At 54.0% G+C, this 17,292-nt stretch overlaps 1 protein-coding gene across 1 annotated transcript; it reads left to right on the top strand.

The window, feature by feature from the left end:
* The first annotated feature begins 5,848 nt into the window (after window positions 1-5,848).
* On the top strand, window positions 5,849-11,886 carry AQP3 (aquaporin 3 (Gill blood group)). Its single transcript, XM_042912923.1, has 6 exons — window positions 5,849-6,008; window positions 9,079-9,205; window positions 9,567-9,704; window positions 10,082-10,200; window positions 10,529-10,746; window positions 10,835-11,886. Exons 1-6 carry the CDS (start codon window positions 5,901-5,903, stop codon window positions 11,001-11,003), a joined length of 879 nt encoding a protein of 292 aa, XP_042768857.1. The 5' UTR covers window positions 5,849-5,900; the 3' UTR covers window positions 11,004-11,886.
* Window positions 11,887-17,292: the final 5,406 nt, after the last annotated feature.

The raw sequence follows: 17,292 nt of genomic DNA, 5'->3' as shown, positions 1-17,292 counted from the left end.
GATAGATATGGCATCTTGACCTTTCTCTAATCTGCCCCCACAACATCCCCACCTCCATCCCAATCAGTGGGGTCTCCCTGGAGCCCAGTTCCCACCTATCCCAGGTCTAGAGATCCTCAGGAAGTCATACCTGAAGTCTGACTGCAGAACTTCCTGCTGTAGCCTGTCCTCTCCCCTAGATCTTTCTCCTTGTGACACCTCTCCCCCAGGGGCAGGCAGCCGGTGGCTGCTCTGTAATTAACACAGACTGGGCTGGGATGAGGGGAGAGAATTCTGGGGCTCACACATGCCCATGGCCTTTCTGGAACACCAGATGCAGAGCCTCCTTCCCCCTGCGGTCCCCCATCCCACCCCCTTCAGACCACAGGCCTCTCAGAGAACAGTTGTCCTGGGCTCCATCTCAGGTTCAAGTTCCTGTCTACCCAGTTGGGCTCGCCTCCAATTTCAGCTTCTTGACGACCTGCCCTGATCACTCTGCCTCCTAAATCCCCAATTCAAACTCTCCTCACTCCCTGTACCCATTGCATCTGGCCTCTTTGCCTCCTCTGTGGCTTCCTTCCAGACCTCCTGGTCTCAGCCTTTCCCCTCCAACACATCCTCCACATAGCAACTGGAGGGATCCTTCCAGTGCCTTCCATTAACTGGCAAATGGAGACCACACCACTTCCCTGTTTAAAACCCTCAGGTCTCCCATTAGTTTCTGTTCTTAGCAGTGGAACATTTGTCAATTGTAATCTTGTTTAGAACCCTGATGTAATATGGTTAAAATACTGTGGTTGAAACGGGAGGTGGGACCAGGGCTCTGCCTCCTTGCCTTCCCTCTCCCGGCTTCCAGCTGCCACAGTCCCTGTGAGAGCTTCCTCAGAGTCCTGGGGATTAAAGAAGCACAGCTTGAATGTCTCCGGCCCCTCGATAAGGTTCAGGCCCTTAGTATAGAACCCAAGGCCCTTCTGTGCTACCAGTGTCCCGCCCTGGCTTCACTACAGGTGCTCTCATCTTGTATCAGGCAAACAGCCATACCTACCTTGGCCTGCCCTGGCAGGCTTTCACCCGGAAGACCCTATACAAAATCCCCAGCCAAATGTTTCCTCCTCCAGGAAGCTCTCTGGTTGCCTCAGTCCCCCAAATGCTCTATGCTCCTTTCCTGGTTGCAGTGGCCAGGCAAACGCCAGGCCCTAATTCAGGCCCCCCAGGAAGGCCATGAGTTTTTCTTCTTCCTCAATCTCTGGTTCTGACCCCTCATTCTGAGGCAACCATCCTGGTTCCAGAAGCTTTCCTGCTAGTGAAGAGAGAGAGAGGAAAACATAAAGGCCAGGGGCTCCAGGGATCTGATCCTGAGGTGTGAACCAGAGCTCTCCAGACACCCTAGGCCTGTTTGTAGTGATAACCTGGTCTGTGTCAGCTCCATGTCACTAACTCTTCTCCCTCTAGGCCAGCCTGGGGCAGGGCCAACTGTCCGGCCAGTTAGTCCCCAGACTCCTCAACAGATCCCCATTCTCTATCTCTGGCTTTTGTAAACTCTGGACCCAGACCCACAGCCAGGCCCAGACAGGGACACACACAGATATGCACACAGAGCCCCTTGGACACACAAATGCATACACAGGCACTGATGGATACACACATGCATGCATGAACCCCATGGTTGTCCCCCTGTACACACAGACCTCCATGGATACATGCAAACACAGAGCCAAGAACTCATGTGGATGTACGTGGATATTCACATATGAGGAAATGTGGCTCTGATTAAGGAGGCAGCTTCTAGAATGAGTCTTGCTTTCTATGTTGACTGTGTGATAAAGTTTTTAAAGCCTGAAACACCCACAATCTTGCTTGATTCTTACAGAGGCCCTGGGTTGGGGGGTGGGACGACTCCATCTGAAACTTCCAGGTGACTGATGAAGAAACTAAGACTTGAGGGCTGAGAGAAGAGAGCTGGCTAGGTCACCTGACTGTTCAGTGGCCAAGCCAGACTTGGAGCTGAGATTCTGATCGGCAAGAAGCCTCTGACCTGTTGGCCTGGCCCCTGTAACTCTGGGTCCTTCCTCAGCAAGGAGTCTAGGCCTCTGCCGCATCTCTCTGCCTCTTCTGCAACTCTCTGCTGTCCTCAAAGGGTGCCAAGGGCAGCTCAGAGACACCAGAAGGTGAATCCAAAGTCCCCAGGATATGGGTCTAAAGGTAGATTTTCTCAGAGCTGGACATGTGGCTGGAAGTGCCCAAGGGGGTAGTATGTGTTCATGGGCTCTCTGCCATCTTGTCTGGAGACAGGGGGTGACTGTTGGAGGAGTAGGAGGAGATGCTTGCCCGCCCCCCAGTCTGGGGACGCTCATAATAGGATGATTCATCTCCACTCTCCACTCCCAATTCCAGTCCAGAGCCAGCCCCCAACTCCTGAGGCCTAGGAGCAGGAATAGTGTCCAGCATTGGCCTAAGAGTGGGGTGCATTCTAGAAAAGGGGCTCTGGTGGTATGGAGAGACTCAGTGGATTCCTGTGTCCTGGATCCCTGCTCCTCCTGTGCCTTGGACCTGAGGTTCCCTGGCCTCTCCGCCCCTATTCTTCACTTCACCTCCTTATCCTCATGAGGTTTGAATCCCAGCTCAATGCTTAGTGGCTGAGACCTCAGCAGGTGACTTCTTTCTAAACCTCAGTTTTGTCATCAGTGAAAGGGGAAAAATACACCCACTTTGGGGAGTTGTTTTGCAAATGGGAGGAAGTGATCTCTAAACTTGAAAATGTCTGTATGTCTGCTTTGGCCTGCCCCTCCCCCACCCTGTTCCAAAGCTCTGGAAGAGATTTAGAGGGTTTGAAGAGGCTGGGGAGACTATAGCATGATTTGTTTTCTAATGTCTACACTTTTTTCCACCCCACTTGCTAACAGCAAGGCCCATGTGTCTTCTGATGGTTCACGCTGCTCCTATTCAAACAAAAAGAGTTTGGGGGGCAGAAAATGAAGGGTGTGCCACCACCTCCTCTTACAGGGCCCCAGCCAGCCCCTCTGGTCCAGCAGGCTGGGACTTGCATCTTTAGCCCTTCCCTTGTCTGGGAACCCACTCCCCCAGCTCTGACCTCAAGGAATCACAGCCTCCCACGGGTGGATGGGCTGTCAAGGCCCCTTCCTGGGTTCAGCCCTCCGCCCAGGTGAGACAGACCTTGCTCAAGATGCCCTGGGACGAGGTGGTGCCTCCTCATCTGCATCCTCCCAGAGTTCCCAGGTGGGCTGGCTTCTAGCTTGCACTTGCACTTGGCCCTAGTTTTCCTTCCCAAAGCACAGGAGGGAGCCCAGAGGGCTATAGGTAAGCTCTGTGACTCAGAGTTGGCCTTACCAAGTGCTATCACTTCTCTCTGAAGCCATACTTCTTTCTGTCTCTGGCTCCAGGGGGCGCCGTTGACATTGACTACAATGAGAAGAGACCGTGAGGTCCTGCTTCTGCCCCCCCAACTCAGGCCAGCCTGGCAATTCTGCACTAACTCCCCAGGTCCAGACCCCTTTTAGTCCCAAATGAGGGCTGGCAGGAATAAAGGACCCTTGGAAGGCACTGTATCCTTCCCCCTCTTTCACGCCCACTAAGAAACATGAAGCTCTACCCGTATCGTACCTTCTCTGCTTCAACCCGAATTCATCTCATTGTGCATGTGTAGGTACATGTATGACCATGTATGTCCACACATTAATTATAGATATGAATGAGTTTTGTAGGAGCATATGGTGCAGCACATGTGAACACCTATGTAAGCTGAGTGCAAATGCATGTGTGTCTAAGGGCCTTGCATATATGCCTGCTGGTGGTAGAGTTCCCCTGTTTTTCTCCTGTGCTCTGGTTTCCAGGCCAGGCTTGTCCTTCTGGCAGCCCCAGGATGGGGCACAGTGAGGACAAGGTGCTATGGGCTGGGGTTTCTACGTTCTTTCAGTGTTGAGGAGAGCTCCTTGCCAATTCCTGTCCAGTGCTGCCTTTGGAGCCCCATCTGAGGCACTGAGAGGCTGAGAAGCACACCATGTGGCAGGGAGAAGAAAAAGTAGCATGGTTAAGGGAGTTTCCCCATTTCCACAGTCTGGGCTCTGGCACCAGGAGTCTAGTGTTCTGTCTTGAGTCACAGACTGGCAGTGGTGCCATGGGTAGGCACTTGGTGATGGCCTCCTGATTCACCATGGTGCCTCCCAACCTGTTGAGGCTGGAGGAGTGCGGTGCTCCTTCCTGGGCCAAGGGCAATGGGAGACCTCACATGTGGGTTACATACATGTTTGAGCCCATGGCTAGTTTCCCATGTGAGGGGAACCCATGAGCATGTGAACAGAGCTGAGGGTTTATAGGGGAGCATGGCTGCCAGTCTCAGAGTGTGTGTGTGCATGTGCAAGAGTGTGTAAATTTAGCCAATGTGTGTTGCTAAATCCCATCTCTTTGGGCCTAAGAGCCTTTGGGCAATGGAGCCCTTATTCCTGACAGCCATTCCTCAAGGGATAAGTCCCCAAGGCCCTTAGACCACCTGGATTAAGTGCCTCTGGAAAATGTGGTCTCCCCAGGCAATGCTGCCATAGCAACTGGAGTGCAGTCATATTTGCTCCCAGTCCTGTGGAGGTAGGGTCCAGGCTACCACTCCTCAGTTTCCCAATTATTAATTTTTTTAAATAATTTTTTTGGGGCGCCTGGAGGGCTAAGTCAGTTAAGCGTCCGACTCTTGATTTTGGCTCAGGTCATGGTCTCAAGGTTGGTGGGATTGAGCCCCGCTTCAGGCTCCATGTGCTGACAGTACTACAGAGCCTGCTCGGGATTTTATTTATAAAATAAAATAATAAAATAAAATTAAAATTAAAAAAATTAATGCAATATGAGGAGCAAAGTTGCCCCATGTCCCACCTCAGATGGGGCTGACAACTCTCACAGTTTAGCCAGCTTAACCTCTTAAAGGGTCAGACTCTCCCCTGGCTGGGATCAGCCAGAGTGGGAGAAGAGAGAGTTAAAAACAACTAGGTAGGACTCACCCTGCTGGCAAGCATGTGGCATGTGGCATGTCAGGACAACTGCAGCTCACCCTCTGGAGCCACGTGCAAAACACGCGCAGATACACGTGTGGCAAATTCAGTTAACCTAGCCAGGTTCAACAGACATGTACACAGCCATGAGAAATGTCCAAAAGGTGCAATCTGGTACACAGGACAGATGTCATGTGTGGACATAGCCATGGACAGAGCCGATCAGGACATGCAACATGGGATACATATTCAGCACAAGGAACAACAGGCCCATGAACTCTGGCTGGAACTCCGCCTGTGTTCTGTGAGTCCATGCAGGTCTGGACTATGGGAAGGTCTCTTCTCTCTTGGGGCCCACAGCCTCCTCCCTCCAGCCCCCTCTCTGAGGACATAATGGGTCCAGCCATACTGTAGAGCTGGATGGGGCCAGTTCCCTTCCTTTCTGACAAGTCTCTCTCACCCCCACCATCACGTGGGGGTGAGCAGGGCTCACTGTGAGTGGGGCAAGGAGGTCTCCATTGGCAGCTTCATCCTCCCCAGCCATGTCCCACACATGCCTGTACCCGACCTTTGGCTCTCAGAACCCCGCAATCCCCTCTCAGCCCGTAACACACCTCCTCCCCTAAGTGCCCTCTCCACGCGAACCCCACACCTAAAGCTCCTCCCCGCCCCCCACCTTCCTCCCCAACTTCCCGCAGCCCCGCGTCCTCACCAGGCTCCCCAGGCAAGCCGCTGGGGGCGGCCGCCCACACCTCGGGCGGTCTCAGGGCTCAGCGGGAGGGGCCGCCGGGAGGGGCTGCCGGGAGGGCGGGGCGAGGGCCTCCGGCTCCTATAAAGGGCGCCACCCGGCGCTCGGGGCCACAGCCACCGCCCGGCCGTCCTCCCGCCGCGCTCACTGCTGCCGCCCGCACCGCCGCCACTCCCGCCATGGGTCGACAGAAGGAGCTGGTGTCCCGCTGCGGGGAGATGCTCCACATCCGCTACCGGCTGCTTCGCCAGGCTCTGGCTGAGTGCCTGGGGACCCTCATCCTCGTGGTGAGTGGAGGGGCCCGGAGAAGCCCTTCTCTCTCCAGCCCCCACGCTCCCTGACTCCTCTGTTCACGGGAGGGGCTGCTTTTCGAGACAGCCCCACCCCTCTCCCAGCTCTGCTCCCCACCTTGACCCCTTCCTGAGTGCTCTTCCCCCACAGCTCTAACCCCGTCTGTGACAGCTCTGACCTGCCAGAGTGCCACCTGTTACTCCCACTGACGGCTCTGAGCCTTTACCCTCTAACCAGTGCCCCAACCCACAGACTGGGGGCAGCAGTCACCCCTGCAGTCTGAGACCTCCAGCGTCTTCTGGCTCTCACTTTCCCCAGTTCCCAGAGTCCCAGCTCTGGGAGGCAGTGGAGGCATTGGCAAATGGACCCTTATTAGATTATTTGGGTCCTGGATATCTGGCCCTTAATGAATAATTAAGCTTCAGAAAGTCCAAAAGTTCCCCGATGCAAGGACAGTTTTCCACGGGTGGGGGCAGAGGGCGGAAGGCACACAGGGTGCAAACAGCAGAATTGGAAGAAAGAAGGATCCTGAAGATACGAGGCTGTGGAAGGCAGCTGGGCCCTGGGCACAGAGGACAGGATGTCGCTAAAGTTGCTCCCCTTGTTCTGAGTGGCTCCCAGACTCTGTCGGTCACCCAGACATATGCTGTCATCTTCTGTGCCAAAACACCGAGTTACTCCCCAGCCTCTAACGGCCTCTGAGTTAGTTTGTGGGTTCTCTGGGTAGGCCACTTCCCCTGCCTTGGTTACTCCTCGGTCAGTTTACTCCTTGGTTACACCAGTTTCGTCCCTAGCTTGCTCCTGGGTGACTTTGTTTGCATTTCTTGGGTCTGACAGGCACACACCACTCAAGGTCTCCATTTCCTGTCCCAGCTACTCTCTGATTTTCAGCCCTTCACGTGGTTACACCTGTTTTCTCCTGGGTTACTTCTGGGTTCAGTTGCTTCATTGCAGTCGATAGGTTCTTCCGTTCCTGCCCCAGCCCCCACTGTAGGTGATGCACACCAGCCAGCCCCCTGTAGACTAGGAAGCTTAACTAGAGGCAAGTAGGGCTGGGGTGGCCCACCTCAAATGGGTGATGGTGGTAGAATGGGTGCCATGGGGAGAAAACTTCTTAGACTCACCTCTGGCTTCCAGGAATAGCAAGGGAGGAGCCAGATGGGGCACTTTATCCACAGCCCCTCACAAGACTAGTGGCCCTACCCGTCATCTCCATCCCTTGTCTCCCTGTGCCAAGAAGGGAGGAGGGGCAGGTGTTTTTCACCCTCTTGCCCCAGAGCCTAGTGTCCCTCACTGCTTATCTGATTTATGGTCCAGCCCCCTGTTCGAGAGATGCCAGCACAGGGGAGGTTGTCTCCTACATTCACAGAGGGGCCTCTCCATCACCTCCCACATCTCAGTTTGCCTCTGCCACAAAGGAGCAGTCAGACCTTGCACTGAGCCCCAGGATCATTTGGTTTATCCCCAACCACAAAAAGAGGGTGTTACTTTTGTGAAGGCTTTCAGACTCAGGTGAGTGTAAGGCATCTGGTGTCAGTGAAAAAGCAGAACCTCAATGGCTGCCTGAGGAGGAGGGCTAGGCCCGGGAGATCGGTGAGTGGTGGAGAAGGGCTTGCCTACATACCCCTGTGAGTTGGGGACCTAGAGCCTGCAGTGGCAGGATCAGGGCTGGCCTTTGAGTGAGAGGAGCCCCTTTCTCTGGGGTACAAAGTGAGGTGGGGAGTGAGGGAGAAGGAGGGGGAGGAAGAGGAAGATTAGCCCCAAGGTGGTGGAACTGGCTCTGACAGCTTTTCCCTCCAAGGTCTCCTGGGATGAAGCCAGGTTTGGGCCTCAGGCAGGAAAGGAGCTGAGGCCAGGGCCTGCCAGGCAGGGCAGCGTGCCCCAGACCCCTATGTGCTTCCTTCCCCGCCCCCCCTGCCCCCCCCCCCCCCCACATACTCACAATCTCTGATCTTTGCTCTCACCTGCCTACACACCTTTGCCCCGCATCACTGCCGCTGGCTTCCTCACTATCTCTTGGTCTTTCTGAGGGATGATAATCAAAATGCTTAACAACCCAGTACAACAGGATGCTGACCTGTCAGAATGGACAAGGGCTCTTAGCACAAGTCTTGGAAACTGCCCCCTGGGTAGACATAAAACTTTTAGTTATGGGGAGGTAGAAGAGGAGACCCAGGCCAGGGCCTGAGCAGCTTTGGGGGACACTATGGGAGCTCAGGGTGATAGTTCTTTACAGCTGGCACAGAAACATTTTTACATTTGAACAAGAGGAATAGGATGTTCTGTATTTGCAGGACATCAGGGACCTTAGTCCTCTTGAATTCCTCCATCCCTGTCAGAAAGCTTAGAGCCAGTCTCTCCACTTGCACTGCTCTGAGTCCCGGGTCGGGGCTGGAGAGAGGGGCCACTCAGACCTTTGTCTTTAGGACCTCCACATCCATGTAGGGAACTTGGATTCCTGAGGTCAGGTCAGAGAAGGTGGGGAGAGGAGACTCTGGGACAGAAACGGGCAGGGGCAGGGGCTCTGACATTCCAGATTCAGAAGCAGACTCAGCCTAACTTCTGGCCTCCTCCCTATTTCTGTGTGGGCACTGCCCGCCCCCTGCCCAACTCCCATCCAGCTCTTCTCTGGGGCAAGGAAGGAGGCAAGTGTGGGGGTGGGGGTGGTGGGAGGATGAGTGAGAGCCTTCCCACTTTGTGGGCCAGACCTGAAGGGCTGGAGGACAAACTATGCTAAGGTAAAAGCTGTTCCCTTACACCTCACTCCTACTGAGACTCCAGAAAAATCAGAGAAGATGGTCCAGCCATCTTCTGGGCTCCCTGTCATTGACTCTGCTTCCAGTCCCTTCCATAGGGCCCTGTTAGAGTTTGGGCATTGTGGGTGGGAGGGCATGTCTGCTTCTTCTTCAGGGTGCAGTGGCAGCAGGAGGGGGTTGGGTTGGAACCCCCCAGGAATGGCTTCCCGTTCTGACGACTGCAGGTGGAGGTTGCTGGATTTACTCCTTCCTTCTGGAGTGAGAGTTGCCTGGCCTCACTCTCCCTGCCTGGTTCTATTTCCTGATACAGATGTTTGGCTGTGGCTCCGTGGCCCAGGTGGTGCTCAGCCGGGGCACCCACGGTGGTTTCCTCACCATCAACCTAGCCTTTGGCTTCGCTGTCACCCTGGGCATCCTTGTTGCTGGCCAGGTCTCTGGTAAGGCCTTGCTCCACCTTCAGTCATTACCTTCAAGGGCATTCCCCAGGGTGCCCAACTGGGGAATGAGGTGGTGGGGGCCATTCTCAAGGGCAGGGAATAGCCGTGGCCTCAGCTTTGAGCCCTTTGAAGTGGAGAGTGGAGAAGGAACTTGACACTTTGAACCTCTGACCCTCACTTTGGAATCAGATTATCAGTGTTGGCCTGTTACATAGTCCAACTCACCATCCGGTACAAGAAACCCTTCTCTGCACCCCTGCCCCCTAAGGCCAAACAAGGGGAATATGGAGGTTAGAGATCCTGGGATCCCCAACTGTGGGAGGTTACAGTGACTAATAGGTCCCATCTCCTCTCTTCCCAGGGGCCCACCTGAACCCTGCTGTGACCTTTGCCATGTGTTTCTTGGCACGTGAGCCCTGGATCAAGCTGCCCATCTATGCCTTGGCTCAGACACTGGGAGCCTTCTTGGGTGCTGGAATTGTTTTTGGGCTGTATTATGGTGAGCATTCCCCACCCTGCCATCCTCCACTACCTCCCTTTCTCTGCCTGGGACCTCCTGGCACCAGGCCTTTTGATGACAGACAGCTGGGGCCTGCCCAGGCCCCGAGCTTATGACTCACTCATTCACTGCACAGGACCAAGGTTGGGGGCACAAGGTGAAAGAAAGAAACAAGTTGGGCAACAGAGTCTCAGGCCATCCACGATCCTCGCTGCCCACCCCCCTCCCCCGCCCCTGCCACCCTTCCATAGACTCCTGAGTAATACAGCAGTGATGTGCTGCTCACCTGCGATCCCCCAGAAGGGTGGGCCCAACCTGAGACAGGAGAGCCGGGTAAGCCTCTGCCCTCACCCACTCTGGGTCTAATCTTTCACCAGATGCAATCTGGGACTTCGCCAAGAATGAGCTTGTAGTCTCGGGCCCCAATGGCACAGCTGGCATCTTTGCTACCTACCCCTCTGGACACTTGGACATGGTCAATGGATTCTTCGACCAGGTATGGGCTGGGGACTCATTAGGGGAACACAGAGAGGAGGACCAAGCTGCTCTGAGCATCTCATGGGGGGCTGGGGGACAGGACTCCTTGTTTATAGCAGGGTTGTCTCAATGTGTGGGGACACTGACACCAGAATCATAGTGGCAGGTACTTATAAAACATGCAGATTCCTAGGAATCTTCATTTTCAGCTAGTTCCCCAGGGGCCAGCACCACTGCTGGAGAGAAGTGAACTTGGGAAGTGTTAAGGCTCCAGGAGCCCAAGGACAGAGGAGGGACCAGAGGGTAGGGTAGGAGCAGCTCCTCATCCTGTCCTCTCCATTCCCCAGTTCATTGGCACAGCATCCCTCATCGTGTGTGTGCTGGCCATTGTTGACCCCTACAACAATCCTGTCCCCCGTGGCCTGGAGGCCTTCACCGTGGGCCTGGTGGTCCTCGTTATCGGCACTTCCATGGGTTTCAATTCTGGCTATGCTGTCAATCCCGCCCGGGACTTCGGCCCTCGCCTTTTCACCGCCATTGCTGGCTGGGGCTCTGAAGTCTTCACGTGAGTGCAGCCCCCTCCGCCCAGCCTGTCCCAGCCCGCCTCCCCTTTGCTGCCCCACCCTCCCCTGACCACATGTGTCTGTCCCTAGGACTGGCCGACACTGGTGGTGGGTTCCCATCGTCTCTCCTCTCCTGGGCTCCATTGCGGGAGTCTTTGTGTATCAGCTCATGATCGGCTGCCACCTGGAACAGCCTGCACCCTCCACTGAGCAGGAGAATGTGAAGCTGGCCCACGTGAAGCACAAGGAGCAGATCTGAGTGGGCAGGGGCCACCTCCCCACCCTCTCTTGAGCAGCCACAGACTGTGCAGGGGCTGCTCCCTGGAAGCCTTGGTGGTCCCCGTCCCGGACTAAGAAACTCCGTCTACTACCCCCCCGCAGTGGGACGGCCTTCTTCAGGATTCCCCACTGGACCCTGCCCAAACAGGACCTTAGGACACTGTCTTTAGGCTGTTTTGGGACAGGGAGTAGGGCCAACATATCTCTTTGTCTCCCCAAAAGTGAGAATAGGCAGCTGGTGTTTGAGCATGTGTGTGTGTGTGTGTGTGTGTGTGTGTGTGTGGTTTCCTAGATATCAGGGCAAGGGACCAAGTGGAAAGGATTCTAGCTGTGGGGGGAGCCTAGGGAAAGGTCCATCTGTGGTATGTCCCCTCTGTGAGTGAGGAAAGTGCCAGGGGTCTGCATGTTTTGGGGGCTCCATGTGGAGGAGGGTCCAGATATGTGTTTCTGAGTGTGTGTGTGTGTGTGTGTGTGTGTGCACGCGCGTGCACCCTTTTTCTAGCAGGGGGTTTCTACAGGCTTTGGGGGAGGTAGGGTGGGAATATGGAGGTAGGACCGGGAGGAGGAGACCCCAGCCCAGGTGTGGAGCTCTGGCTGTACATAAGCAGGAGCAGAGAACGTATTTCTGTCATAATGTAGGCATGTGTGGTGGTGGGGTGAAGTCCAGGTATAAGTTTCATGTTTTTTGGTTTTTTAAAAAATATACATAGTAGATGTTACAGTTTTAAGGATGGGGGTTGGGAGACTCTACTTAAAATAGGGTCTTCACCCCTTTAATTCTCCACTCAACACATGTACTCTTTTGCCTTTTATATATATATATATATATATAAAACAATAAAATGTGTGCCTAAAACTGCCAATTGTGCAAATTTCTCTCTGTTTTCTCTGCTGTTGTCCTGGGGCCAGCTAAGGAGCTTCATTGTGTCCAACCACAAATGCCCAGGGTGCCCAGCCGGGCCAGGGCACCCTAGGGGCAGTACTCGGGCCCTGCTTGAGGGGCAAGAGTAAGTCCCACAGACAGGTGAGTGAGCCTCTTCACCAAGCTTCTCAGCTTGAACTCAGTGGCCCCACACTTTCTCCCAAGCTTCCATCTTCCTACACAATGAGTGGCATCTTCTTCCTGATCCCTGCACCCACACATCATCCCAGGAAGGCAGGCTTAAACCTGGCCTAGGAAAGAACTTTCTCCCAGGCAGAGCTGCCCAAAGGGGAGGATTGCTATTCAAGAAGTAGTGAGCTCCCTGTTGCTGGAGGAGGCCAATCAGACTAGTCACCTGTATAGTCCTCTATAGCTCTCAGCTGTTTAGGCTCTGTTACCTCCACCCAGACCTTGGCCACAGCCCCCTTAGCAGCCTCCCTGCCTCCAGGCTGGCCTCAGCCAGACTATACAGGACCACAGGGATCTTTCTGGCACCACTGTTAAAAGAGGGCTTCTTTCCAAGGCTCTGCTCGATAATTCAGACACAATCCCAAACCCTCCCTCCTGCACTCAGCTTCCCCAGGACCTGGCCCACGGTCCCTTCCTATGCCCTCATAATGCTCCCCTCACAGTGCTGCATCACCCCAGACTACTCTGTGTACTTCTGCGCCTTCCTACCTTTGGACCCTTGCTCCAAAGTGCTCATTCACTGAAATCCTCCTGGTCTTCTCTAAGTGTCTTCTCTAGAAAGTCACCCCTGCTCTTCCCCACCCTTCCACCATCTTCTGCAGTTAGTTGTCTGAACCCAGGACTGCATTCATCCCTGTCTCCCTCCGCTCTTCTCACTTCTTCAGTCTGAGACACCTCCATTGTACGTAAGCCTGGGGTTAGACCGATGCTGGTGTCCTGACTGCCTAGGGAGGCAATGGACTTGGCACACCTGAGCCCAGGAAGCTCTGTCAAGAAATCATGTGCCCCTTCTCACCTTCTACTTCCCTGCCTCACCAGATCCTCCTCAAGTTTCACTGGGAATAAAAGGGAAGGCGGGCCCCAAGCCTAGCCCTCCTGCAGAGTTAACCCCAGGGCAGCCAGAGGATCCCTGGGTCTGGCAGGAGAAATGTGGTCTTTAGAGATTGAGCTGGTGCTCCCCAGCCACTTCATAGTTGAGGAGACCATGGCCCAGAGAGGGTGGGTGGCAAATGCAGGGTCACAGAGCCAGGACTCTGGGGAGGTGGGGATAGAAGGCTGGTCCATCTCAGGTCTCCAACCCCTCCTTGTCCCCAGCTCCCAAGAGGTGTGTCTGGAATGTTGGAGAGACCTGAGCCAGAGGGAGTGTCCCCTTCCCAGGCCCTCTGGGGAGGAAGAGCCAGACTTGGGAGGGGAATGTGACTTCAGAGTTTCATTCCAGCTACACCAGTCCTACCTCTGGTGCCCCCACCCTGCTGTCCTCCCCAGCATGCCCAATGCCTTCTGTCATCCCTTCCTCTCAAATTCTGTAGCTGATCCTGACCAGTCAGCCAGGGGCTGGGGGGAGGTCTTTTGGTGCAGTGGTTAAAGAGAAGTCAAGCCTGGATTCCAGGCCCAGCTTGGCCTCTTTCTAGCTGTGTGACTTTGGGGTGGTCATTTTTCTTTCCCTGAACCTCAGTTTCCTCATTTGTGAATTGGGAGATATTAAGAGGAAGAGGTAGTAGAAGATAATTCATGAAAAGGACTTAGCATAGTGACCAGCAGATGGTAAATAGTCAATAAATGTCACCTTATGATTTTTTCCTGCAGAACTGGAGAGGAGGGGATGGTGGTTGTGGAGAGGTGCTGAAGGCTGTTTTTTTTTTAAAGTCATTGAATTCCACATCCTCTTCCACCTCAGATTCCTTCCACGGATTCTGAATTTCCTGAAGAGGGGGAGGAGGAGTCAGGGTGATGGCTTGCTGTGACCTGACTTGAGGAGGCTTTTGGAGAGAGATAGAAGAGAAACACAAGAGGGTTACATGTACAGGTGTAGAGGGCAGAGGAGTGGGCAGCCCAGGGACCGTGTTGGATGGAGGGTCAGACTTCCTGAGAAAGGTTCAGGCCTGGCCAGGCAAGGAGCAGTGAATGAGGGCAGGGTCTGGTAGGGACATGAACCAAGCAGCAGCGTGTGACCCCTCCAGGGGCTGGAGGGAAGCTTCCCACCTCCCCACTCATGTCCAGGCTCTGCCTCCCATTAGTAGCTGTGGCTGATAGCAAGTTCTAAAAAGAAATGTTTTCATCTTCTTTAGGTATCTTTTTTTTTTTTTTTTTTAATTTTTGAGTTAAATTATTTTTTTTCCCTTTAGGGAAGTATCTTAATCCACTTTACAGGGTGTGCTTGGAGGTGCCATGTGGGAAGGTAGATAGATCCCACACCTCAGCTCTGTCCTTCCTGAGTCCAGTCCGCTCCACAGCTCACTTTGGAGGAGCCCATGTTTCTTCAAAGTTTTGACTTGTTTGGATTGAAATTAGCCTCCCTGAAACCTGAGCTTGGTTCCTGTTTCCTTGTGTGCTTGCCTCTGAGTGTGTGCACACATGCAAGTGTGCATTTCTCAGTGTTCCTGGGAGTGGCTGTCTTTCTCTTTCAGTATGTCTTATGTCTCTGTGGGTCTGTGCCTCTGGCCAACCAGGTCTCTGTCCCTTTCTGTGTTTCTGTCACTGCCTGACTCTTTGTGGCTGGATCTTTCTTTGTGTATTTCTAACTGTACATCTGGTATACCTCAGAGTCCATCTCTGCTTGTACCTAAGAGTGACTCTCCTGCTAGCCCAATCGGCTCGTCTTACCCCAGGGCATGCCTCCTCCTTAATTCCTAGTAATGAGCTCCCTCCTTCTTGCTAACTCTTTCCCCTTGATTTTGTTTGTCTGAAAACCTGGGTGGGGCTCCCCCTAGGCTTGGGGAAGCATGGGTGGAGCAGAGTTGGGTGGGGTGGGAAGGGGAGAGGAGGAACTACTCCACTCCATACAGAGACCCCAGAGGCCAGAGATGCCCTTGATCTCCTCAGGAAGGGCATGTGAAGATACTGGCCTAGGCAGGGCCCTGCACCTCCTCACTGAGGAGGGAACCTGTCCTGAGATGGGTTCCTGCGTTGTGGGCCAGGGAATACTGGCAAAGGGAGCAGAGACTAAGGCACTGGGGCCCTCAAGGAGACTGAAGGGGGCTCATCACAAAATATCTCTGAGTCCTAAGTGGGCAGCAAGTGGGGGTGGCCTCCTCAGGGACTCAGCATCTCCATGCCTGGGGCCTCTGTCTTTGATGCCAGGTTTCTTTGAATAAGGGAGAGAGTGGCAGTGGGAACAGAAGCTCTTTCTGGTCTGGGCACCTTGGCTTTCCCAGAGTGGCACCTATCTTCTCTTTGTGTAAAGGGGAAACTGAGACTCAGAGTCTCACTCAGGACCACAGAACAATGCAGCACAGTCTGCATTACAACCCAGTCTCCTGTCCCCAACCTAGCTCCCCGCAACTCCTTTCCAGACAGCACTTTGCGACATCTTAGGGAGCAAGGCTCTGGGTCCAGACAACCAGCCCTTCCCACACGGGGCCTTAGGCACATGGAGGAGGTCTCCATTTCCTCCAGATCCAATCTCTGGCCTGCTCTGTGCCTCAGGAGGCTAATATCTATGGGCTGCATCACCTGAGCCCTCTTGCCCCTGTCTTGCCTTGGCTTTGGCAAGCAGGAGGCACAGGCAGGAAATCAGAGGGCGGGGATGGGGTGGGGTGGAAGGCCAGGGTACTCATGCCTTTCCCAGGGCTTTCACTGCATCCCAGTAACACTGCTCTCTTCTGCTGCCTGCTGTTAGTCAGTCCCAGGCTACCCCTTGTTGGTCCCTGTGACCCTGACTCTGCCTCTGTAGTCCCTTCACAAGCTCCACTTTAGTGAAGCCCTCTGAGGATATATTGTTCCTGCTGGATCCCTGACAGATTTCATCTTTCTGCTCTTTTGTTTCTTCATCTGTAAAATGGGCATAGTAACAGTACCTCACTGGGTTGCACAAAGTGAGGATTAAGTGAGTTAACAGATATACAGAATGGTGCCAGATGCTGCAGTAAATGATACAAAATATAGAATAATGTTATTATTACTGTTATTGCCATACTCCCTTGTGAGCTCCCTGTGTACTATTGGGAGGGAAAATATGAAGTCAAACCAGGCTTGGATGACTCTGCAAGGCCATCTCCTCCAGCTCCAGGCTGCTTGCAGCTTCTGTGGGGCCTTGGTCAGCCTGGGAGTCTAGTCCCAGTCCTTATGACTCACGTGGACCCAGCTTTCCTGAGAAGACTAGGATGAGGGGAGATGAAAGCCAGAGCCCCCTTCCCACCCTGGCTCTTCTCCAGAAAACTCAGGCTCCTGAGAAAGAAAGAAGTGGCTACTCCACCATCTCGTGGGATTTCAAGGAGCTGGTAGGGTTTGAGAATGGTCATAGTGATGAATTAGGGGTTGAGAGGGTAGTGTGTATGGGGTGAGGGGAGAGAGGTTGAAGGCAGAGGCAAAAATCCCAATTTGCGTTTCCTACTCTTGTCTCACTGCCTTATCAGAAAGTTCTTCCTCAAGTCTCACTACCATCTAGCTTCAGCTCTTCAAGAATGGGGCAGACTAGGACAATTAGCGTGACCCTGGAAGCCTTTTCCAGCTCTTACCAGCACCCTGGGAGTTCCAGCAGCTTTGGGAATAGGGAAAAGATCCTTGCATATGGCCAAAGCACAGGAGGCCAGAGGTGGGCGATGGAGGTGGGGGGACACAAATTGGGAGGTCTTATGAAAAGCCAAGGTTGCCAGTGGGATGAGGTTATGAGCAGGCTGAAAACTGACTCACCTGATCCCTTTCAGGGTCCCTTCCCTTGACCACCTTGGCCATGCTTTCATTTCAGAGTGAGGTAACGTGTGCTGTGGAGAAGAGGTAAGTGTTACTTTTCCCATCCCTAGAGCTCTCTGGGGACAAAGCCTGAAACCAGATTTAATCACTTTGACCAGCTTTTCCAATCTCTTGCTCTGAGAAGTCATTCTGGTGTATTCCCACTATCCTCCAGCCTCTGCTTTTTTCTGGAAACCTCTGTGACAAGTGGTGGGCCTTTGCCAGCTTCCTCACTGCTCTCAGAGCCAAGAAGGTGTGCCTGGGAGAGGCTGGGTGAGGGGAGAGAGAACTCTGGGAGCTCTGATAATCATCTGGATATGGTCCACCTCTTGTCTCCACGGAGATGCCCCCCAAAGCCAAGGAGGCACCTGGAACGTCCCGCTCACTGCCCTCATCCTTTGCCTCTCTGCTCAGGGTCACTGCCAGGGCCTGGCCGGAAATGGGCTGAGGGAGGGGGGAGGTGGCCTGGCTTAAGCAGGGAGGCTGT

Source organism: Panthera leo, chromosome D4 (genome assembly GCF_018350215.1).
Source record: "Panthera leo isolate Ple1 chromosome D4, P.leo_Ple1_pat1.1, whole genome shotgun sequence".
NCBI lineage: Eukaryota > Metazoa > Chordata > Mammalia > Carnivora > Felidae > Panthera > Panthera leo.
The sequence above is the reverse complement of the archived record's forward strand: the minus strand, read 5'-3'. Positions and strand labels throughout refer to the sequence as shown.

What these genes read in the sequence shown, in the direction of transcription:
- AQP3 (XM_042912923.1), top strand. Translation starts at nt 5,901, where the DNA reads ATGGGTCGACAGAAGGAGCTGGTGTCCCGCTGCGGGGAGATGCTCCAC. An exon ending in TCAATGGATTCTTCGACCAG is followed by an intron (nt 10,201 to 10,528) that starts GTATGGGCTGGG and finishes TCCATTCCCCAG; the next exon opens with TTCATTGGCACAGCATCCCT. An exon ending in TGGGGCTCTGAAGTCTTCAC is followed by an intron (nt 10,747 to 10,834) that starts GTGAGTGCAGCC and finishes GTCTGTCCCTAG; the next exon opens with GACTGGCCGACACTGGTGGT.